Source organism: Poromitra crassiceps, assembly GCF_964638095.1.
Source record: "Poromitra crassiceps genome assembly, chromosome: 18".
Taxonomy (NCBI): Eukaryota; Metazoa; Chordata; class Actinopteri; order Beryciformes; family Melamphaidae; genus Poromitra; species Poromitra crassiceps.
Genome location: NC_139636.1, coordinates 16,009,691 through 16,034,854, shown reverse-complemented (window position 1 = coordinate 16,034,854; position 25,164 = coordinate 16,009,691). Strand labels below are relative to the sequence as shown.

General features: G+C 46.0%; 1 protein-coding gene across 1 annotated transcript in view; it reads left to right on the top strand.

The window, feature by feature from the left end:
• The window catches only part of banp (BTG3 associated nuclear protein), a 49,133-nt gene that overhangs the window by 12,052 nt on the left and 11,917 nt on the right, over positions 1-25,164 (top strand). Inside the window, exons 9-11 of the mRNA XM_083654846.1 lie at positions 2,241-2,359; positions 4,234-4,305; positions 10,407-10,451. Of these exons, the coding sequence (XP_083510972.1) occupies positions 2,241-2,359; positions 4,234-4,305; positions 10,407-10,451 (236 nt within the window). The remainder of the gene's footprint in view (positions 1-2,240; positions 2,360-4,233; positions 4,306-10,406; positions 10,452-25,164) is intronic.

Below are 25,164 nucleotides of genomic sequence, written 5' to 3'. Positions count from 1 at the left end.
ATATGGTAATTAAACATTAAAACACAATAAAAAAAAATACCATTAAAACACCCGCGGCTTATAGTCCGGTGCGGCTTATATATGTAAAAAATAGTCAACTTTGCAGGTGCGGCTTATACACCGGTGCGGCTTATAGCCCGGAATTTACGGTACACAGGTCTTCACTCACTTCTGCAGCTATTCGAAAGCTATGTCGCGACCTGAGCCCAAGTGCAGACGCAGTGCTTATTGCTGCAGATGGTTGCAATCTGCACACAACAATGCCTGCTGTCCTTCCCTCACTGAGACTGAGAGCCATCACCCCTCACCTCTGACCAGGGAGACTAAGACTGTAGGGGGAAAGCCAAATATCCTGTGAGCACACACCAGTCAGTCAGGCCCTTCTCTCTCTCCCAGGCCACACACACCACAGAGTGTACAACACGAGCACTAGTTCACATGGTGTGCGCACATGCGCAATGCTAGGGTTGTCACGATACTAGAATTTCTAACTTCGATACTGTACCCAGAAAAACATCGATATTCAATGACGTTTTCAATGCCACGTTATATTTGAACATAAAAACAATATTTTAAAGTTGAGTCAGTCTGAGATCGAACAACACGTGTTTTTGTTGACAGGTGTTGACCGTTTGTCATGATTAGCTCTTTTTTATTGCGGGGAGTCAGCATAAATCCTGCAGCATAGACTAAAGAGACCAAACCAGAGCGACAGACAGACAGACGCACACGCGTCCCCACAGCTTAGCGGTAGCTCCCATATAACTCTCAAAACTTTGCATTTATGGAGATTACCCCTGCTCTAGTGAGGAGCCTATCAAAATGCGTTTAGCTTGTTGAAGCAACAGATACACCAATGATGAAGCTATGGCCAGAATGAGTGGATTATTATTGACACTGACAGAATGATTTTTAATCAGACGTTTGAATGTCCGGTCCAGTCTTCTGACCAGACCCTTTAATCTCTACTAATAAGGTGGATTCCACACAGCCAGGCGCGCAATTGCTCAACTGAGCATGCTCAGAAGAACAGTGCGTACGAGAGAGAGAGAGAGACGTTAACAAGGAGGGAAAGAGTGATGGGACTGCAACTAACGATTATCTTCATTATCAATTAATCTGTCGATCATTTTCTGGACTAATCGATGGTCTATAAAATGTCACAAAATGGTGAAGAATGTCGGTCACTTTTCCCCCAAAGCCCAAGAGGACATCCTCAAATGCCTTTTGTCCGGACCAACAGTCCACAACCAAAAGATAACTAAAGAAACCAGAAAATATTCATATTTAAGAAGCTGGAATGATAGGATTTTCTTATTTTTTCTTAAAAATGAGTCTAAATGATTCATCAATAAAAAAGAAGTTAATAGTTATTTTCTGACAATCAACAAATTGATTAATCGACTAATGGTTGCAGCTCTAACCAGCAAAGAGAAGTGATCAAAAGTCCATGTCGTCAGCTGGCTCCTGCTCCCCTCTCTGGGAAGAAGTATTGAGGATTATTTACAGAATACAGTTACATACTGTAGCAGCAATGATGAAAGATGGGAGACAGGGCCTTTACTTTCAAAGCAACACAACACAGCAAGACATTTGAGGCGTACATGTGTGCTGAGTGTTTTATGTCACTTTTGGCCACATTGCTTGTCTTTTTTCAAGCTCTCGAATGGCAGTTAGACTGAGTATCGTAGCCGTGGGAATCTCTGCTACAAGAAGTGACCTTGAATCCTTTCAATCCACATCTCTCTCCCAAATGCTCTTTCTATTGCCATGCATTTTGACACGTGACGGGAGAAGCTGTGTTATTGTTTATTTTGCAGGGTGCGGTGTGTCGACGCGCTGCGGTGCCTGTCAGTATCGTCTGCTGACAGGGTGTCTTTCAGGCTGCCGGTGTGATGTTGGGTTTTTTAGACTGTGGCCAGGAGTTTGTGTTTGGCCGCTAGACCATGAGTGTGTTTGGATGGAGAGGTCTTGTTGTGTGTTTAGGCGCATATGATCAAGTATAAACACGCCATCATCTAGCAGATGGCCTCGGAATTAGCCAAGTTTTCACAAGAGGTTGATATGGCTCCTTGCATGATGATGTGTGTGTGTGTTTCTGTCTGTACACTATCTCATAAACCTCACCCATATGTCTTATGTATTATGTGCACTGGAAGTAGTTATGGTGTATTCCAATCCTGACCAAGTTGCAGCGTCCACATGAAGACACTTCTGACCGTATCGTTTGTCCTAACCAGACGGAGGCATGGGAGAAACGGCTGTTATCGAGACTGCTACCCAGCAGACCTTGCACTACGCCCTAGCCAACCAACAGGTCCAGATCCACCGTATTGGCGAGGATGGACAGGTGCAGGTGGTGAGTGGCTACCCCCTTCATTCCTCCATCTTTCTCTGATGACCTAGTATCCATAAGAAAACACTTTAAATTTCCAGGCAGCAAACGCACGGGAAAGTATCCTGGTGCTGTACGGGCACCACGCTTGATCCTCCCCTTATCTTGTCATTATCTTTTTACCCCTTCTGTTTAATGTCTCTATGATTTTTTTTGTTCTTTCACTGTTAATTGTCCTCTTGTGATGATGCTGTTGTCATATGAGGCATGAGGGGGCGGGGTTTATAGTGCATGTTGTCATATGAGGGTCCCATAGGGCGGGGTTTATAGTGCATGGGGGTCGATCATCACACCACCCACCACAGAGACACATACGGCATTCCGCAGAAAGATAGTGCAGCCTATGTCAACGAAGGAGTGGCCCGCCCATGCTCAGGGATTGGACGGCATCGTACAGCTGCTAGGGTGAGAGGTCACGACCAGGCCCACTACAGCATTATGGGTGGGCTGTACGACAGGAAGTGACTGGTCTATCAGGGCTTGTCCTTCCTGCACCCAGAAGTCACACAAAAGACTCGCTTTTTGGCTCCAACACTGATAAGAGGAGCCTATCGCCGGACCCCTCTTTGACGGCCTCTGTATCAAAGTGTTATGAAGCTGCACTGTGTTTTTGCAGGAATTGTTCAAATCAATCTTTAAAAATGTCAGATCTCAGCGCAAAGTTCACCACGGAGCTTGCTGTTTGCTAATTGAGTGAAAGCAGCTTGATTCCTTCTCAGTTTTGCTGTATATTCAAACAGCCAAGGGCTGATACACACAGGCCGCGAGGCCGACAATATGTCATCAGGGGGGGATTCACAAGGAAATCAATTCTGATTATGTTTTGTCATAGTGCTACAATTGCATGTTTTGACTTGCATCATCAGTGTTATCAACTGAAATAAGTAATTGTACACGTATTGTTCTGTGAGAACGGAACGGCCTTCATGATTCTGCCGTGAGTTGTTTCTCTCTGCTGATCGGTGCCTTCAGCTGTCTTGTACATAACATGTGTTGACTTATTTCTGCTGTCATTAGCTCACTGTGATGCATCGGTGTCAAGGCCTCTGGCTGATGACGGGTGACTCATCTGAAAAAGGAAGGAACAGGCTTAAAAGATGGAAGGGGCGTGCGGACAGGAAGAAAAGTTAGGCAGAAGGTGGAAGAGTGGGAGTGAATCATTGTCAGGAGCTCACGGTGCAGTGAAGTTATTACCCTCCTGATATTCTGCCCAGTGTTAAAGGGTGCAGCTGAGCCTCCAATTTATGAGCGCTGCAAATACAGCAGTGGAAACCAAGCACACTCTGGCGGCGCGCCACAGGGCTGGGACCAGCGTCTAGTGACTGAGTCGGGGACTGCTAAACTCAATCTGTGTGCTGTTGTTGCCAGATTGCATGAAACACACAGTTAGGGCTACTCAGTTTTATAATCGTATATTACAGCTATGCTCATCGCGACCAACACTTTCTCATTGGATTGGTATATTTATAGTATTGAAACAATTAATTTGATTTAGAACGTCCACTGTAGTTGAAAGTAGTCATGATGATTATATAAGATTAAAAAAAGATGTTCTTCACATAATCAAATTTTCTAAGAACGACACATAATCATAATAACGATGTGATGATCTAGCAACATTATAATTTCAGCAATGGAGCCTTATAGCACAAATACACACACACACGCGCGCACACACACAGAATTAGAAAGTAAAAGCATGCCCACAGTATGACAGAATCATCTTTACGTTGGGAAAAGATGCCTTCACAGTATTTTTGAATTTCTTCAGTTATCGATCATGTTTGTTTAATCTTTCTCTTTTCAGCTCTCTCACATTCTTCATGTCTGTCCCTCAGATTCCACAGGGTCAGCTGCACATTGCCCAGGTGCCACAAGGAGAGGAGGTGCAGATCACACAGGACAGTGAGGCAAGTGTGTGTGTGTGTGTGTGTGTGTGTGTGTGTGTGTGTGTGTGTGTGTGTGTGTGTGTGTGTGTGTGTGTGTGTGTGTGTGTGTGTGTGTGAGAGAAAGAGAGATGTTGAGAGAAGAAGAAAAAATCAAGCGCTGCTTTACTTGAGTCAAGCTTCTTGGTATTCTAAATTCCCTTTCTTAGTAAGCAAGTCTTTTCCTCCAGAATAAACAGGGAACTCACTTCAGAGAGAAGTGGGTCGTTGGGGGGGGGAAACGAACATTAGCTCGTTTGTCTGGGAAGTTCAGTATGTCGTTCTGGACGTCTGCTCAACTTTTTCACCTTCCTCTTGGCGAATGACGGCCATTATTGTTGGTGAGTGGCCAGCCACTTCACACCTCTCATTCACATGTCTTTGAGCCTGTCCATTCAGCCGCTGCCATCTGACATAAAGCACGTTCAGTTCAGGCCTTTAATGATATTCTTCATGCTGTGACATGTGACTTCACACTAACCTGACGCTGCCACATGCTTTGTTACACACAACCATCTGGAAGTCGTCCTTGGAAAACCGTTTAGAGAAGGGCAGGCGCTTTTGAACCTACCTGGCAGGTGATTGGATGAACCATCTGTCTGTCATGGGCTCGCTTCTCCCTGCCGTCACACCTAAATCCCGCCCGTAGCTGCCTCTGGATGCTGATTGGTCCGGCCCACTGCTTGGATGGAGTCAGAGCAATTTAGAGAAAGAGTGGTGTCAGTGGAGGTCCAAAATGCGTGACTCAGTAGCCAATGAATAGCCAGGAAGGAGGCTCGTACTACTTTTGAATGCTAAAATAAAGCAGATGTGTACAATTTGATTCTTTAAACGTTGGACCCTTTCAAAGTACATCACAAACTGTCCATTTTGCTGCAACTCTACAGCGCTGCTTAATCCAGAACCTTACTTCCGGGAACTCTTGAGAGTAAAAAACTGGTCCATTGGAGTGAACGGAGATGTTGCGACTCTTCTATATACCGTAGATGGCTCTGGATGGAGTTAAACCAATATCTTGGAGCGCGACAAGATGGATTTCTCATGAATCCAGCTGCCTCGCATGGTTAACTTCACACATCCCACGAAGGAATTCAAAAGAATTCATGAAGTAATATGCGATGGACCTGGAACACCATGGCTTCATGCCCTTCCTGCCAAGAAAAAAAAAATATCTGAAAAATAAATGGATAGTTTAAAATTAATTAATTCAATAACGATATTGTCTCCCACCCTTCTACAACTGCCTCTGTGGAATAAAAAAAAAAACTCTGAATGTGCCGTAAACATTTCAACAACAGCAAAACAATCAACAGCAAAGGGAAACAATTTCATGCATCCTGAAACTGACTCATTGCAAAGCCCAGTGCACAACAAGGATGACTGTCATCCAGAGGACATTTCTAACAAACTCTCCCATGGTGGGCTTCTCTGTTGCCTTGAAATCCTGCCCAGTGTTTCCTCAGAAAGCTGGGGTGGACCCCCATTCAGCTGTGTGGACGAAGGGTCATTTTATTCTTCAACTACACCCATTTCCCCAGTCATTGATTACACAAGCTACACATCCCGTAGACTAGGAGCTAACTTACACAAAGAAAAAAAAACACGCAATTGAATCGAGCAGACTGTTATTTTTGGTTTGAGCAAATAATTTTGTTGGGAAGCGTTAATCTGCCTTCATCTGTCTTTTTTGGCCGTATATCTTTCTATCAGCCTGTCTGGACTCTGGACTCTGGACGGCCATCCCAGTGACGCCAAATGCACCCGAGTAATCGCTGACAGCATTTAAGTCATTAGGGTATTTTAGGACAAGCAGATGTTCCGTATTAACGCGCCTCACTGTTTGTATATCTGCCTGCTTATGGCTGGGTTATGACTTTTGTTTCCACATAATGCCCAGATGTCTCATGTACCGCGCTCCATCGTATGCACACACCACTGACACACATTGGCCGGCCTGCTCGCTGACATCAGAATGGACCTGAAAACACGGGAAAAGAAAAGAAAGAAAGAAAAACAATGAATACATATACATATACATATATACACATATACATATTCAACATTCAATATTACAACATGGTGCTACTAGCCACATAAGGTGTCCATGTGCTTGCAAGGGATATTACGCACGGGATCCCACGCAAGGGGTCTACGAGAAACCAGCCAGGCGAGTCACCCGTCGCCCCTAACCTCATCAAGGTAGGCTAGAAACGGATCCCAGACAGCCGAACACTTCTTAATTGAGTTGGTTCTCAGGAACCTCTCTCCATCTGTATAACAGAAGCCATGTCCGTCAACCACAATTTAAAAGAAGGTGAAGAGGGGGACTTCCATTCCTTCAGAATGAGGGTTTTTTGCAACAGTTGTCCCCTGTGTTAGACTGTTGCGCAGCTGTAGGGAAGTTCAGCAACCGAAAATGGCGAGTTCTGCCTCCGGCCGGAGGGTTATTTTGTAGGCCTTAGAGTATCAATCAAATATTTTGGCCCAGAATCCTGTTAGTGAAGGGCAGAACCAGAAGGCATGAGATAGTGTGCCCTCTGGCACTTGACACCTGTCACACAGTGGTGAGACAGAAGGGAAGAACTTGTGTAACGTATGCTTGGAATAGTGAAGACGGTGAGCGCATCCGCATCATTGTTGATGATTTTCAACGGATGTGAGGGGGAGAGAGAATTATTTCAAGGCGCCAGTATGTGCACACATACACAATGCCATCACATACTGTACACACTAGTGCACAATATGCCGTGTGCCAAGCATGCACGAGAGCACGACATCTATGCAAATGCAATTGACACCTTGACCGAGTGTTCTTCTCATTTCCCATTCAGATGTAGGAAAAGCACACGGAGGAAGAAAATGCACGATTGAGTGAGAGAGACAGAGTGAATTGGAGGCAGAAAAGCTCTAAAGCCTTTCCTGCTCTTTGTGGCGGAGCCCAGAAAAGTTTTTCGTTTTTTTCTCTCCTCTTCTCTCCTTCCTACTCAACGATATTGTTTGTTTTCTGGAGTTCAAAGCTTAGCAACAAAATCCCACTTCTCCCAACTGCCACTCACAGAGTGTGTTTTCATTAGGAACGGGCCCCTCTCATCAAAGACATTGGTTTTAGCGTGCCTGAAAAGGAAATGAGCTATTGGAGAGATTGCACTGCTCCCTGTCCATATGGCAGCTCAGGCAACACTGGATATATACATGAAATACAATTAGGAGGAGAAAACAGCCGAACGCTGCGCTCGGCTAAATAAGGCTTACTATATGATGTCCTCTCATGTGGGGTTGTAATTGTCCATGTGGGTGTGCAGAATATTGACGCCCTCATTGTGCTTGATGGGACTGCTGGCATGTGCGTGTGTCTGTGCCGAGTGTGTTTCTGTTTTTGTTTACAGAAATGTAAACCAAATGTCGCCAGTAATAACAGAATAGTTGACAACTTGACGTATATCCAAGGACATTGCATCTACTTTCCAATTGTTTGTAATGACGTGTAAACACTTTGCAGGCCATGCATGCTCAGAATTCCCCCAACTATAACACTGGCATGTTTTTTGGTTATTGCCACTGTCATGCCACATGTGTTGCTGATGAGGGTCTGGGAGGGTTTTTATTTTGGAGATGGGCTGAACTTTTTTAATTCACCTTGTTATGTTAGATGTGCACAATGCTCTTCGTACTCCGTAGCCTACACAGGTATGCCCAGGAGGAAGGAAAAGCAGTGGGCAAGAATATGCCTCCTGTTTCCTGGTGTGACGTTAAAGTGTTAATCTCAAAGATTTCCGTTTTGTTCTCTTTGCCGACACCTATGGCGATGAGTGGTAATTGCAGGTGGGATCCAAACAGTGTTGCATGTGACGTTAGTCAGTTTGTTCGGCCATACTAACGACCCGTAATGCTAGCAGAGACTGGAAAGAAAGTGGCTTGTTATCCTACTTCACACAGGAGTGTGAAGCCTACAGTAATCTGCAGAGCGAGTCTATTGCGTTAGCTCCGCCCACCCTCTCTGGGGTGTCACCACAGACACCAAGTTCATAAATGCTGGAATACTGAAAATGCAAAGACTTCCATCGATGAGCCATAGGCTCAATCACCATTGTGTTAACTCGGTCTGCAATAGTTAGTGACATACATTCATTTACATGAACATTTATGAAATAATATCTTTACATGCCAAAAAAAACAGTACTGTAAATTCCGGACTATAAGCCGCGGCTTTTTTCCCGTTTTTTGGCCTTTTTTGCCCCCTGCGGCTTAAATAACGGTGCGTCTTATCTATGGATTTTTCCAGCAAACGGCCACTCGGGAACCTCCAAAATCTATGGATGTTGGTATGAGGCAGAACGAGAGCAAGACAGACATTATGAGAGCGAGACCCTGATTGGATGATGTTGCAAAAAATGTGCCTCGCGACCTGATTGGAGCACTGTGCCACTACTCTCTCTCAGCCACTACGGTAAAACACCCTCCCTCCTCCCTCGCTCCGGGGGGAAAAAGGCAGCGATTGAGCTTGAAAGACAGTCTGAATGAAATTGAATGTAACATTCCCAATTCTATGTATTACATTCTAAAAAACTAACAGCAACATTTTGGAAGGCTAAGCCACACAACTAGCTCGTTGTAATCTAACATCATGCTTCAAAAGATGGAGAACTGGCTGTGTTACGACGATGGCGGCGATTGAGCCTGAAAGCCATGTCTGAGACGGTAGCGAGACAGGAACAACAACAGCAGCAGCAGCAAAGGATCATGCACAAACCCGAGACGAAAGGGACTGTCCGTCAGGGCGCGGACGACTGTGTCAGCAACTCCCTCCCGACTACCAGGAGAAAATTACAAACTTCGGCGAATTCACACAAAGAAAGATCAAGGAATATTCCATCGGACCGGAGCAGATCATAAATATGGATGAAGTGCCTTTGACGTTCGACCTGCCTCTCACTAGGACTGTTAACAAGAAAGGTGAATCGTCCATCACGTTGAGAACCACAGGTCACGAGAGAACGAATTTCACTTGTGTTCTTGGCTGCACAGCAGCTCCCGCCGATGGTGATTTTTAAGCATCTCACAATGTGTGATTTTGTCTGGGGATTAGTGACCTGACTTTTGTTTTGTTGAAATGTTAATAAATGGGAGCTTCCCCAAACAGCCATCTCTTTCCCGACAATCCCCTCTGTGCACGAAGCCTTACATATGGTAATTAAACATCAAAACACCCGCGGCTTATAGACCGGTGCGGCTTATAGAAGAAAAAAATAGTCACCTTTGAAGGTGCGGCTTATAGACCGGTGCGCCTTATAGTCCGGAATTTACGGTACATATTAATATAATTTACAATATCATCAAAATAAAAGGATTGTAAGCAGCTTACTTGTGCCATGTCAAAATGCTTTGCATGCTATATAGTATGTTTATGTTCACCTGCTCCACATTATGTTGCCTGGGATGTTTATTTACATGCTTTCATACATGTTTGACGTTGCGCAAGTAAGGCGTTTCCAACCCCTTCATTTAGCTGGTGATGTGAAAATAGGCAGATGATTGGAATGTCTGTGTGTACGATATGTCCTCAGGCTGTTCTGTGTGTGTATGATTGATTTACTATGATATGTCCTCAGGCTGTCTGTGTGTGTCTGATATGTCCTCAGGCTGTTCTGTGTGTCTGATTGATTACTATGATATGTCCTCAGGCTGTCTGTGTGTGTCTGATATGTCCTCAGGCTGTCTGTGTGTGTCTGATATGTCTTCAGGCTGTTCTGTGTGTGTATGATTGATTACTATGATATGTCCTCAGGCTGTTCTGTGTGTGTCTGATATGTCCTCAGGCTGTTCTGTGATATGTCCTCAGGCTGTCTGTGTGTGTGTCTGATATGTCCTCAGGCTGTCTGTGTGTGTCTGATATGTCCTCAGGCTGTCTGTGTGTGTCTGATATGTCCTCAGGCTGTCTGTGTGTGTCTGATATGTCCTCAGGCTGTTCTGTGTGCGTCTGATATGTCCTCAGGCTGTTCTGTGTGTGTCTGATATGTCCTCAGGCTGTCTCAGTGTGTATGATATGTCCTCAGGCTGTCATGACTTTGGTCTCCTCTATCTTGCAGGGAAACCTCCAGATCCACCAGGTTCATGTCGGACAGGACGGACAGGTAAGAACAAACACACACAAGTTCTAAGTAATACACTAATTGCACCATGCTCCACATGATAAACCAGTCCTGTCTTTTCAGCACTCTTCATGATTTTGTGCATAAATTGCAAATACTTGACGAATAAGGCCTGTATAACATTAGTGGTACACACACACACACACACACACACACACACACGTGTGGTTTTGTGGTGTATAAAACGGACGGTCATCAGGCCTTTGTCAGCTGTATAGGTCATCGTCCTCATCAGATCTTCCACAGCTGACTCTTGCCCTGTAGCCTCTGGCCTGTCTGAGCTGATCCCACAGACATGCAGCGCTCCATCAGCCCTGTACCTTCATCCATAACTGTTTCCATCCTCCATCTCTATGCAAAGCCGTCTAGACACAGTCAGACGCCCGCTCGCGCGCACGCATCCACGCGCACCCACGTCACACAGAGGCTTTTCCAATCCTTTGCGTCTTCTTCCCAGTGTCTTATGTCTCTCTTCCTTCCTCTCCGCTCCTCTGTCTCGGCCCTTTGTTGGATGTTTTGGACCCAGGGCTCTTCCTGTTTCTCTGTTCTTGCCTCTGGGATCCGAGGGAGTCTCGATCAAAGGCGAGCGGGCCTGTGTGGGACCATTGTAGGTCACATATGGGCGCACAAAGACCCGGCGCATGATTTCATATTCATGATTCCACCATGTTGGTCTAGCAGCAAGGCTTTAGGGGAGGAAGCTCTTTCTCACGCTCCCCCGTCTGCTGGGTAAACTGTTTTGCGTTATTCTATTAAGACAGGTGTTTTATGTAAGGGCCAATACAGGGATTGTTTTACCCCTGAACTGCCAATGGAGGACTTATTCTTGACAACTCATATAATCAGTCAGCACCCTCTCTAAATGCTTCATGGATGAAGGAAGAGTTAGTAGCCAAGCCACTGTCTACTCCAATCACACCCTGGAACCACAGTGGCTCCCATGTGCAGTCGCTCGCTCTATTGTTCTGTTTTTATAATAATCATGCTTAAGATCTCAATAATCCAGCTCACTCATATGTGCTCGGCGCCATATGTGTGCGTGTGTGAGTGTGTGAGTGCATCTGCTTTATATGAGTTGTTTTGCCGCTTGTATTGTTGTTGTTTTGTATTGTTTTATTGCCGTTTGGCTGGATGCGTGTTTTCAATGGATTAGGACGTAGTAACCCCACATCCCTGTTGTCCTACACACACACACACGACGCATACACACACACACACACACACACACACACACACGTGTGTCCTCAGATGACCTCTTCAGCGAGCCTGCAGCATTCCTTTGTCTCTCTCGAGGATCTTGGCACAGGATTTGGCCAAATTCTGGTTCCGATTTTGTGCCGAAACACCAAATATGCAGCAGTTGTCCAACTCAGTTCATCGAGTGCATAAACCCTTATTTTTATTTTTATCCCTCTGCACTGGCGACAGCTGTGGCCGGAGGGATCTTTTGGTTGTGCTGTCCGGTTCCATTGTTGTGAGTGCGATGGCTCAAGAACGCCTTGAGGGAATTTCTTCAAATTTGCCACAAACGTCCACTTGGACGCAATCTGAACTGATTACAATTTGGTGGTCAAAGGGCAAGGTCACTGTGATCTCACAAAATATGTTTTTGACCAGAATTTCACACAAATGTCTAATAGGATAAAATGATGAAGAGATGACATTTTACATCCAAAAGTTCAAAGGTCAACTTCACTGTGACACATATTGTATGAGTTTAGAGTAGACGCACATGGATGAAAACTGCAACTTGACTTGTTTGCAGCGGCATACAACCGTGAAGCGGTTATTTCTAGTTGTTGTATAATAGTCTTAGATCATTTCTATCAGGGTTAACCAAACTGTATCTGTACGGCGGTGATGTCATACCGTGCACCACATGCACTCACGAATGACAGTGTGCACTAAGTCAATTTTTCCCAACTGCAGTGTGGGATGTGTGTAGGCCTTAGTTCCTCTCAGAGTACCACAGTGTCCCAGTATGTAAGAACCAGGAACTGCTCAAAGGCCTCTATTCCCTCGGTAGTGTCTGGGAGCCTTTGTCCAGTGAAAAGCCCCTTCTTTTCTCATTCTTTTTAGCTCATAATTCGATTGTGTCTGTAAAACGATACAGGTCCAGTGCCAAAACAAACGCACAATGGCTTGTTCTTCTAACCCCATGTTCCAGGTCTAGCTTTTCACACACGCACGCACGCGCACACACACTCATTCTCTCACTCACACACCCCCTTACCTCTCTATGGCAGCATCTCTTTGATTGCATATTCCCATGGAGGGAGTTGGGAGTGGCCCTAGTGGACTGTCAGCATTGCTCATATGAGAGAGATTAGGCCAAGTCTTAAAACTGATGAATCCCAGAAAGATCAGAGACACTCAAAGGAAACGGGACCCAACCAAGTATGATATTTAGTAATAGCAGTTCTTGAAGGAGATGCATCAGTTTGACCAGATATGGTTTCCTTATTAATGAGGCCATTTACACCTGGCATTAACATGCATTTTCTGTCATCAGATTGCAATCAGATTGTGCTTGACCACTTGAAAGTACAGGTGTAAATGCCCCCAAGACACATTGAAGACGGATTGAAATCTGATCGGCTAAACCACCTCCGGAGGTGCTCAGGGATGCATTGTGTGTACACATTGAACACAAGTGTAAATGCAATGTGTCCTCTCAATCTGGATCCAGCAACTTTATGCGGATTGAGAGGACAACCATTTCTGCCATCAGATTGCAATCAGATGGCAGAAAACGCATGTTAACGCCAGGTGTAAATGAAATCAGGCTAATGTGGTCAAGCACTATCTGATTGCAATCTGATGACAGAAAATGCATGTTAACGCCAGGTGTAAATGGCCTCAATGACACTATTGTGTCTTTACCCTGTGCTGTATATACTGTATCACGGGCCGGCATTTGTTGAAACCATCAGGCAAAGACATTAGAGATCAGTCTTAATCAGCCGATACGCGTATTCCTACATGTCTAATTTGTCCGTTTCCAGAGAGGCCTACATCCGAAGATAGGGCCGTGTGTGTGTGTGATGTCATTGTTGTTGTAATCTGGCGGGGATGGTGCTGAGGCGATGTTGCTGTAACCTAGCCTACGCTGTATACATCATAGTGGAACAGCGCCATGTCTCCTCCCTTCACAGCTCTCTCTCTCTGGGGTCATCTGACTTCCTCCTCCCTCTCCCTTTCTGTCTTCGTTTCATCTCCCTGTGCTATAGATAGACGCTGCGCTCGGGCAGCAGCTGGCCGCTTCCCTCAGCTCATCTCACTTCCTCTTTCCCCTCCTCCGCTCACAGCTGCCGGGTGGCCCCCTGGTGGTGTGGGGTTAGCATGGTGGGGGCAGACGTTTGCGCGCGTGCACGCGTCCGTCCGTCCGTCCGTCTGTGTGTGTGTGTGAGTGACCGTGTGTGTTTTTCACTGTGTCTTGGTGTCCGGTGGGTAAAGCGAGTACTGCTTTATTGTTGCATAATGCCCCGCCAGGGACCAGAAGGTCCTCTAGTGGAAAAAAGAAGTGACCTCCATTCAAAGGCTTTGGGGCGCTAGTTAAAGGAGAAGGGGTCAGAAACCTTCTCCAGCTTTATTGGCAGCAGGGTTGGAGGTTCCTCTGAAGGTGGGGACACACAGGTAGCGTTAAAATGCTGAGAAGGTTGCAGACTGACCCCTCCATCTGCCCCCTCTCTCTCTCTCTCTCTCTCTCTCCACCCATCCTGCTCTGCATTGCCACCGGAGGTTTACTGTTTGCTATGAGGAGCGCAGTGCTCCACTCACTGCTCACTTTGTGTGTCTGTGTGTTTGTGTACAGAGATCCGATATGTTTAGTTTAGCTGGAGATGTTTGTGTATCCGCTCCTGTGTTATTCTATGCCAGTTTGCGCCACTGTGCCAGCGGAAAGTCTGGGCAAAGCTGGATCCAAAGATCTCTGCTAGCCTCTCCCATAAAAAGCCTTTCATGCAGACGAAAGAGAAGGCAGGCCTGTGAAACTGTAAAATAACCAGTCTTTTTTACGGCACTCCCCGTCTGTCATAGCCTCTTATCTAGCAGCCTTCTCTCTCTCCGTGTCTGCTCTGATCTAACCCTGCACTGATGCAGACCAAATGGAGGATTGGGAGATGAAAGGAGCGACTGATGAGGAGGAGGAGGGGAGAGAGAGGAAGAGATGGAGAGAGGAGGGCCAAAAAGGACAGCCGTTTTTATGCCGTTCTTGAGTGAAAACTGAGACGAGTCGATATGGGAATCAGACTGCAATTTCTCACTCCTGTGCACGGACATAGACACAAACGCACACACACACATGCACACTATTACTGGTAAATAACAAACACATGGTACCAGGTGTCACATAAAACTATAGAAGTGGGTGCATCCTGGTAGTTTAGCTGGCTAAGGCGCCTAGACTGGCTAAGGCGTAACTGCAACGGGCTACTATATATATCTGTACAATAAAAAAAGAATACAAATATTGAATTATCTTAAAAAGCGATAGAAGGGCAGCGCATCATGCACTGTTCATTGAGTTCACACAGTGTCTTGCAGAGTTCATACTGTTCCTTCCTTCCCTGTCAGACAAACTTTAAAGCCCCGTTGTCTCAGTCTGAAATCCAACACACATCTCTTCTCAAAGGACAGCCATAGGACAGCCATAAACATCTCTACCAAAATTCCTGACCCTGTCATCCAAGCATGCGTCACTGACTGATGCTGGACCAGCCCGCCGCCCATTGGGGGCTTCAGATGTGACTGTCAAGAATCGAAGTGGTTCTGATCCAAAGAAGCTCTGATCCATTTTTCTTTTGGCTGCCCCACCCCCCCCCCCCCCCCCCCACCCCACACACACACAAACACACCACCCCAGCTGAGCCTCTGCATTCCCTTCCTGTCAGCGCATGTTGCGTCGCATCTGTTGGAGCCTCCTGAGTTGCTTTGTTCAGGGTCAGTGTGGGAACTGGGTCACAGAACACAGGGTCCGGCTCAGCACTGGTCCCTCCGGCCACGCTGCCAAGACCTGTAAACACGGCACCAGAGCAGAAGCAGGGGAAGTAAAGGGAGGTATACGGGAGTTGGAGGAAGAGGGAAGGGAGGGAGAGGATGAGAAAAAGGGAGAAATGAAAGGAACAGTTCACCCAAAAACCCAAATTGTGTCATCGACTCACCTAACCTGACAAAAGCAGTCACCGTTGACTTCAGTTGTACTGTACTGAAGTCAGTTGTGTCATCACGACTCACGAGTTGTGCTGGCAACCTCCCTGTGTGTTTATATGGACAAACTTCACCTGTGTTTCAAATGGCATGAGGGTGAGTACCGCCCCCATCTGGCAGAGTCAGGTTAGGTGAGTAGACGACGATGACAGAATTTTTGTTTTTGGGTGAACTGTTCCTTTAAGGATATACATGTGAAACTAAAGCAGAGAATTGCTTGAGGGAGAAGAGGAGATGAAAGAGGAACCGATTAATTAGAGGCAAAGGAAAAGACAGCTTCGATGCACAGTCACAATCTTTTCGTTGTTTTGATCTGAACTCATCTGAACTCATGCTCTACTGGCTGTCTGTCTGAACTCACAATGGGGTGTGTGTGTGTGTGTGTGACTGCTGCCAGAGACATCAGTTCCTTCTCTGCCTGTGGTGAGTTAGTTTGGGTAAGGTCTGGGCGTCTTAGGTGTCTCTACTACACACAAAGCAGATGCTTGAACAGTCTCTAGTGTTAACTTCACAGCATTAGGCTGTGATTTGCACTAGAACCAAACTGCTGGCCCGTGTCTCCAGTCATTCAATTGTCCAATTGAAGCCTGTGATCCAGAGCCAAAAGGGGAGGCTCAAAACCAGGGAGATGTTTTATGACCAATGTTTAGTGTATGTGGGATCAGATGTACATAAGCAGTGTAGGACTTAGAGGTCTAAGCAGCGCTGGATCCTGTTTCAAAAGAGCAGCAGTCTGCTTTGTGTCCTTGTCGCATCATGGCCTGGAGATCAAGGGCTATATACATTAAGGGAATCCTTAGCTGTGTGTGTGTGTGTGTGTGTGTGTGTGTGTGTGTGTGTGTGTGCTTCAGAGCAGGGAGAAGTAGGACCTGAATGATACTGGATTTTTGGGGCGATACCTATTAAGGGCTAAAGAAATTCCGATATCGATGGATATTGTTTACTGTATATACATACATACATAAATAAACACATTTCTTGCAATGATCCCTCAAATATCAAACAACGACAAAGATATGTAATGGAGGCAAGATATTTTACAGTTTAACAATAAACTTTATTGTCCAAAATGACATCAGTGCACTGAAACGGTAAACTTCACTGGGAAACTTTCGTAGTTAAGTGGGTGGTCGTGAGTGACCATAAATCATTCGGTTTGGTGCAAAAACAAAAGATAACAACGGGGGGGATTCGAAAATTCTAAACCGAATGTTTTATGGTCACTCAGAATTCAGTAGGTCACGGGTTGGCTTGGTTCCAGCCTTAAAACTCGTTATATAAGGATTTTTCGGAATGTCTATGGAGAAAGCGAATGGGGAACTTACTTCCGGGGCAATGACGTCAGAAAAAGTCACGTGCCTATTGAGCTCTATTGTGATCCCATCAGTGATGTCACTTGCAATTGTGATGTCATCAGTGATGTCACTTGAGCAATTGTGATGTCATCAGTGATGTGTATAAGTGGTGGGAGTATAAGTAGGGAGAAGAGGACAAGTGGCGCATCATCTCCAGTCTCCACCTAGGAATTCCTAGTTTAATAAAAAACTATAATAAATAAAAAGACAAAACAACTAAAATCTCACTACTATAAAGTGGAGGGTTAAAAAATAAAATAAAAATAGCCATATCAGAGAAACATATACGCCGATAATGATATATCTGTGATAGGCCAATATCGGCCGATAATATCGGTCAAGCGTGATATCGGTGGGGCTCTACAGAGTAGGGCACCCCCAGTGGTGTGTTCTTTTGTCTTTGTGGGCAGAGCTCAGGGTCATTGGCTGTGTGAGTAAGATTGACCAGATGTCTCACATGTATGTCACTGACTCACCACCATCAGTCCCAGACCCACAGCACTCTATTGCTCGATCAGTTTCACCTCCAGCACCATTCAGACAAGGGTCGTATACTATACTGTGATAGTTTATTCATCATACCCGTAACCCCACAGAGATCTACAGCCCCATCCTCCGCTCCTGAGCTAGGGTCAGCTACAGAAGTAACCATCTAAGACGTCCATCCATTGGCATGAGTTTACAGAAAGTTGGCCAGAGAGGTGAGAAATGAGATGATGTGTTACCCGCTAGTCTGTTACATCACAGGCTAAGATGACAGGTGTCTTTCATGGAGATAATGAGAATGGAGCTTGGGGCTGTTGTGTTCTTGACTGCTGTGCATCAAACGTGCTGGCTGCATGTGTGGCCGGGACCCCTTGACTTCTCTTCAAGAGGGGTCATTTGAGGTTTGGGTGCACTGCAGCATTTTCTTGTAAGTTTGAGTTGTTTCACTAGCTGGAAACAAAGCAAACAAGTAAGATGGGTGAGTCCATTAGTTTTGGAAGATTATACTTGATTCAGGAAATTCCAGGAATTTTTGATCTTCATCAAGTTGAAAGTGAACTTGATGAACCAACCCCATTGGGAGAATCCCCTCCCCCCACTTTTTGTATTTATTTATTTGACTGGCTCAACACTAGATTAAATGACTCATTAAGATTGATATTTTTTTGCGGTCGGTGTGATATTTTACTAGTTCATTTTACGACATGATATCTGTACATCACATCATCTGGCTCCATCACATCGAAAAAGATAATTAGAAACATGATCAAGTCATCGTCTGAAATAGTGAAATTTACCGACATAGTAAAAATGCATCTGTCGATTCGGTCAGGCCAAGTTTGTATTTGTGCTAGAGAACAGTGAAGGGTTCGCGGGAGTTTTCTTCTTTTTTTGCTTTCGAGGGAACTAACTCTTAATTACAGCTGTCATTTTTGTCGTCAGTCCTCTTTTGATTTGCTGGTTCTGGATCAGAATTGGAAGTCATGCTGGCTTTGTCATAAAACCTCTCTCGGCTCCGTCTGAATCTGACTCGCAGTCAGCTGGTGGGAGTGGAGGTGCAAAAGGGAGGTTTTGATTGAATGCAGGTGTTTAGCTCTGGTGTAGAAGCGGCGTCATGGTGGAGATGGGAAGCAGCAGGCTCGGTGAGGAGGGTCAGGGTTCCTGCAGGACTGATGCACATGTATTATTACACTGTGATGTTTGCAGTTGAAGCAGTATCAGGTAGAGAGCCAATGCTTATATGACTAATGCATGTTGATATCAGTTCTCATTATCTTTGACATACATTTGCAAATGAATGACAGAATTCACAAATCAGAATCAGTTATATGGCAGAGTAGCAAAACACTATACATTCAGGCGGTGTCTCGTCATAGACGCATGGATCAGCGTGGGGGAAATCCTCCCGTTCTTCCAATGCAGCAGAGTTGGCATTTAGCTGCTAGCCCAGCCCAGGCAGACAGGATTGGGGATTCAACCCCCACAGTGAACGTAACATCTGAACAGACTTCTCCCTACCTGTTATTCGTGAATCCCCAATCATGTAGTGTGTAGAGAGCAGCTTCTGCTGGTGAGTCAGCTCATTGAGATAATATTATTGTCTTCCCCCCATCGTCCTACAGACGCAACGCTCCCGGAAGTAACGTTTTGTGGGTGTTCCCACACAGACCTACTGTATCTATTCCTCGTATTAAGGAGGAATCAAACATCCTAAATGAAACGTGTTCAGCCAAAGACTGTTTGGCTTCTAGTTCAGCTTCATTTCTAACATTTTGTGATCTGTATCGCTAGATTTATTTGCACGATAAACGTAGTAGAAACACAACAACCAAAGGGCAAATTGTGCAGGTGAGATTCAGAAAACCCAGAGAGGGGCTTATATGGTAAGTAGGAATCTCACCTCAATAGCATAAACAAATACAAAAGTCATGTAATCCAAAACAAAAACAAACCAGCACAAAAGCAAACATAAAGTAAGCAGCATAATCAAGCAAAAGAATCAAAAATAAAATAAATAAACATACAATAATGTTGTGAGCTGTGGGGCCCAGCTGAAAAGAGAATATACCTTTAAAATTCTAAGACATAACTGGGGGAGTAACTGAGTTGATGGCTACAGTGAGACATTGATATATTATGTCAGTGTGTTTGTTCATCATGTCCCAGTCTACAGAATGCAAATCAAGGACTCAAAACACCAGTGTGTCAACGGGCATCTTTACAGCCAGCACTTAGTCCCCCCCCCCCCCCACCCTCTGGGCTAGTGGTTCAGCCTGGACATCTAATCCCCCCCCACCCTCTGGGCTAGTGGTTCAGCCTGGACATCTGTCCAAGCTCAGGAGGGCTGCAGTTGCAGATGTTGTTGACGGCTGTGAAGCAGGGAGGAAGTTCCAGCTACTCCAAAGTCCAAATCTTTCTTCTTCTTTTTTTTCTTCATTTCCCTGCACCCCCCCTCCCTTTTTTAAGATCTGAAAGGAGGAGGTATTCCATTGGGAGTGATAGGAAGCACATTTGTGTGGCTCTTGTTTTCTAAAGAGAAAAAACAGCTTATGTATGTATTTTTCTTCTTTTTTTCCCTTTTGGTCTAGAAGTGGGGGGGCGTATGATGGGGGGTCCCAGTGAAGACAAGCAAATGATCTTAAACACACACACACAGACACACACACACACACTGAGTGGGTGACTCATAGCATGAGCCGATGCACAGCTGAGTTTAAGAGACCTCCTCCGAGGCTGGGAAGTGATGCCAGGCTGTACCAAGTGGTGGGGAAAAGTAGCTTTTAGAGCTGCCATGAGCAAACACTGGCTGAGGTACTAGATGCCAACTCAGTCATTCTCTTGCCCTTGAAAGCCAATCTGTTTGGGAGCTGCCATCTGATGAAGGTGAAGAGAAGCTCACCATTTCTGTCATGGTGAGGAATTTATTGGCAGGTAGATCCTATCACCCTTGTTTGTTGTCCCTACAGAAATCTCACTTTCAACTGGTGCCGTTCTTGAGAGTATGGTCGGGACCTGCTTGTAGGTTCCTAAGCAGCTCGGGGGGCACGGTGGCGCAGTGCTACCATGCCTCACAGCTAGAAGGTCCTGGGTTTGATTCCCGCCTGAGACGCTCCCCATACTCCCCCCGGGCGCTGTACACAAGAAAGGGGGCGCTGTACACAAGAAAGCTGCCCACTTTTCACCGGAGGAAGGGCAAAGAAAGATTAAGAAAGATAATTGATGTCATCAGTGATGTCACTCAAGCAATTGTGATGTCATCACTGATGTTACACCGAGTGACATCATCAAAGACAGCATCAGTGGGAAGGAGGGAGGGGATGCTGATGATGTCACAATCGCTTTGAGTGTGAAGGCATAAAAACGTAAAATATCACTGTGCCCCCCGTGGACGGACTTTTTCATTTTTTCCACGATTCATTCCAGACCCCTGAAAAGTGTTTTGGCCAATTTTAGAGGCGATCAGCGCAACAGTGCGCCTTGAAACTCTGGACAGACAGACAAGGGGGCACGGTGGCACAGTGGTAAGCGCTGTCGCCTCACAGCTAGAAGGTCCTGGGTTCGATTCCCACCTGGGACGCTGTGAGCACTGAAGGAGTGCATGCCCGTCCACATGTCCTCGAGTGCCCACCGCCCGGGTGGGGTCGTCAAAAGGGCCTTTCTGTGTGGAGTTTGCATGTTCTCCCCGTGCCCCCTGGGGGCTTCCTTCATATAGGAACCCCACACCAAAACATGCAATATCCTGGTTGCTGATGTGGTGCCTCCTCTGGTAGTTAGGGGCGCCTGTTTGGAGGGAGGGGAACTCGTTGAAATATCCTCCCACGTGTTATGTCCTACCAGTGAAGCTTCCCCTCAGGTGAAAAGAAGCGGCTGGCTACTGCCCATGTCTCGGAGGAAGCATGGAGCCAGTTTCGGCTCTCCCCAGATCGGCAGAGGGTGGAGCAGCAACCAGGATAAATAAATTAAAATTAGCACTAATGGGGGGATAAAAAAATTGGCGGGGGGGGGGGGGGGGGGGTATAAAAAAGCAACAGACAGACAGACCGCTCTCTACACTAACAAACAACAGACAGACAGCGCTCCAATTATAGTAGTAACATAATAGATATTCCATCCTCCATCATCATTCAATTTTAACTCGTTTCATATGAAGCGAAAGGAGAACAAGTTCATTTTATAGTGCTCAGACAGAGTTGAGGGCTGGGTAAAAATCCCTGTTTATACGCAGTCGGTTTGGTTATTGTCTTTCATTCTGGGGAGCATGAATGTTTTCTGCATTAGGCTGCTTGTTGTTTTTCAGCTTTGTGTCTTCCTAGTATCCTGGATCCATTACTGCTGAAAGCATTACAGCATCAGCAAAAGATTTCTCTTTTTCTTTTTCTCTTTTTTTCAGAAGGCCACAGCGAATAGCAGAGCCTGCAGAGAGTTTTAAGATGCTCTTGATGGTTCGGCGTGCTCTGTCGGGAGAGAGTACTGCTCTTTTGTAACAAAGACGTTTAATCCTGCTTGTCTTCTCTGCTCTGTCTGTGGCCCTCCAGCAGCACGGCGGTGGCCAGCCAGCCAGCCAAGGCTGATTCTTTAAGGGCTCTCCAATCACTAAAATCTGGAGGTCAAATCAATAGTAACAGATGCAGTGAAGATCCACTCACTGGCCCGGTTCTGACAAATTGAGCTCACTATGTCAGATGTAATATATTAGGCCCAATAGGCTCCATTGTAAAGTGGGTCATCTCAGCTCTTAAGCTGATGCAGTGAAGCAATCAAGTTGACATTGTGAAGTGTTCCCAGTGTGGGAGGATTCATCTGCTCAAAGAAGGTCCTCTTAAGGCAAAATGTATGTTTACTGCAGTGTGCCCGGTAACATGTGCTCTCTGCAGAGGCATCGCATTTCATGGTGCATGCGGTAACAGTGCAGCATTCACCGGAGAGTGCAGAATCAGTCTAGTTTGCACAAATAAAATACTTCCCTAGTAACCAACTAACATAGCAACCATTAGCCAATCAGCCTGGGAACTGACTGCAGCGTTTGTGGAGGGCTTCGCGGAGTATCCTTTTTTGAGAGCTGGGTGCGGACCCCCTGCGGAGGGTCCACACTCACCACACAGACCCCCAACACCGGACACACAGCAATAACCATACATTTGCCTTTAGTGGCTTCTCTTGTTGTATAATGCATTATTTCCTCCTATTAAACATACAGAAAAGTCCCAAATTCTCCATAGGTATGCATTGATTTGTTAATACAATACATACATAAATGATCTCGTATAACCTTTCCTAGTTAAAATTTTGTGATTCCCTTTGTTGCATTGTTGAAACCCAGTTTAATAATGATACAAAGTTGTCAAGTTCCCATTGTTGGAATTAATTATGCTTACTAACTAGAATCTGTAGCAAATCTTTCCCGGCAATAATTTGGTGGCCAAACATGTCTTAATTGGTGGTCAAACATGTCAATTCATTCGCAAGGTGATCATACTGTACAGAGTTGATCAATGATTTACTTTAGAAGGAAATAATCAAATATACAATCAAATGAAATGGCAAATTCTATCCTCCAAGCAAAGTGTGCGGTTAGTTTGCGTTGAGTGGACATGTCTCTTGAGTGCAGATTTGGGTTCTGAATGTGTTTGATGCGGTCACTTTCAGGCCAAGTGTAACCGTATCGGGCACCAGATAGTGAAGATGAGTGGCTCTGAAAAAGTGAGGCGTGGGACAGGATGTAGAACAGGGAAGTTCCTGTGTGATCGCCGCAGAGATCTCACACACCGTTCCAACTCTGTAAAGGCCTCCCTCCGCGTGCCTCTGTGTGCTGCTCCGCACAGCTGAGAATGCAAACTGTTCTCTACTGGAGGTTCACAATCTAATTGAATGAGACAAGCGTTTACTGTCTCCAGTGTCAGTGTAGCATCCTTGGAACCTCACTAATCACTCATTTAGATACACCAGTTGGCAGTTGGACCGTGCAAACTGTCGTGCCTTCAAGTTTACAGACACACACACACACACACACACACACACACACACACACACACACACACGATTGGCACCAGCTACTCATCATGCTTAAGAAGGCATCACTGTGATGGAGAGAAGAGAAGAGGATGTATCTCTGTGGATGCTTCCTATGAAGAAACACTTACACAGCTGGTTGTGCATCCATCTGGGTTCTCGCTGTTCTCAACGAGCTGACCTCCGACTGGGCGCTGTTGGCGTGCGGTCTTGTTTGTTTCTGAGGCGAGGCGCGTGTATTTCGAGGCTGTGTCTGATGACTGCTGTAATCATCCAGGGCTAATGTTCCCATTGATCAGCGAATGTGTTCATGGGTCATCAACGCGATGATTCATTTGTCCCCCGCAACATGGAGACCGTATCTCACCCGACTGTTATCCATGTCTGCGTTGACATCTGCTGCTTGTCTGATCGGGTGAGTCAGGGAGACGGCCTTCACTAATGTCTTCCATCGGGCCGGGCCCGGGCCCGGCGCATTATGGTGCTGAGGCGGCACATGCTGTGGTGAAACTGGCGAAGTCTCGTAGATGACAAGGCAAGCCGGCGGGTACTGGAGGGGGTTTTAACTGAACTCTTGGGGCTCGTCACTGAGTCAGAACTTCAAAGCCAAGGCCGGACTGGGGGTTGTGGAGGCTGGAGGGAGTTTGGGACTCAGGAATTGGAAGGGTTAGGGGCAACAAACATCATCTGTAATTGAGGTTTGTGAGGTTTGGGTTTTTCTGCAGGCTTTGCAAATTCCGAGTGTCTGTTGGGCATGTCCCCAGCCGGTCCCAGCCTGTACCGGAGCTGGAAGGAGACGGAGCTGAAGACTGAGACGGTCACATCACAAGGCAGAGGAAGTGTACAAATGACGTTGACGCACACAGAGACAGGGCACACATGAAAGAATGCTAGACAGGAGACGTTGGAGAAGGAAGAGCAGAGGCCTGTGTTCAGAGACAGAGCCATGAAGGAAGAGCGGAGGCCTGTGTTCAGAGACAGAGCCATGAAGGAAGAGCAGAGACCTGTGTTCAGAGACAGAGCCATGAAGGAAGAGCACAGAGACATGTGTTCAGAGACAGAGTCATGAAGGAAGAGCACAGAGACCTGTGTTCAGAGACAGAGCCATGAAGGAAGAGCACAGAGACATGTGTTCAGAGACAGAGCCATGAAGGAAGAGCACAGAGACCTGTGTTCAGAGACAGAGCCATGAAGGAAGAGCAGAGACATGTGTTCAGAGACAGAGCCATGAAGGAAGAGCAGAGACATGTGTTCAGAGACAGAGCCATGAAGGAAGAGCACAGAGACCTGTGTTCAGCGACAGAGCCATGAAGGAAGAGCACAGAGACCTGTGTTCAGAGACAGAGCCATGAAGGAAGAGCAGAGACATGTGTTCAGAGACAGAGCCATGAAGGAAGAGCAGAGACATGTGTTCAGAGACGGAGCCATGAAGAAAGAGCAGAGACATGTGTTCAGAGACAGAGCCATGAAGGAAGAGCAGAGACATGTGTTCAGAGACAGAGCCATGAAGGAAGAGCAGAGACATGTGTTCAGAGACAGAGCCATGAAGGAAGAGAAGAGGCCTGTGTTCAGAGACAGAGCCATGAAGGAAGAGCACAGAGCCATGAAGGAAGAGCAGAGACATGTGTTCAGAGACA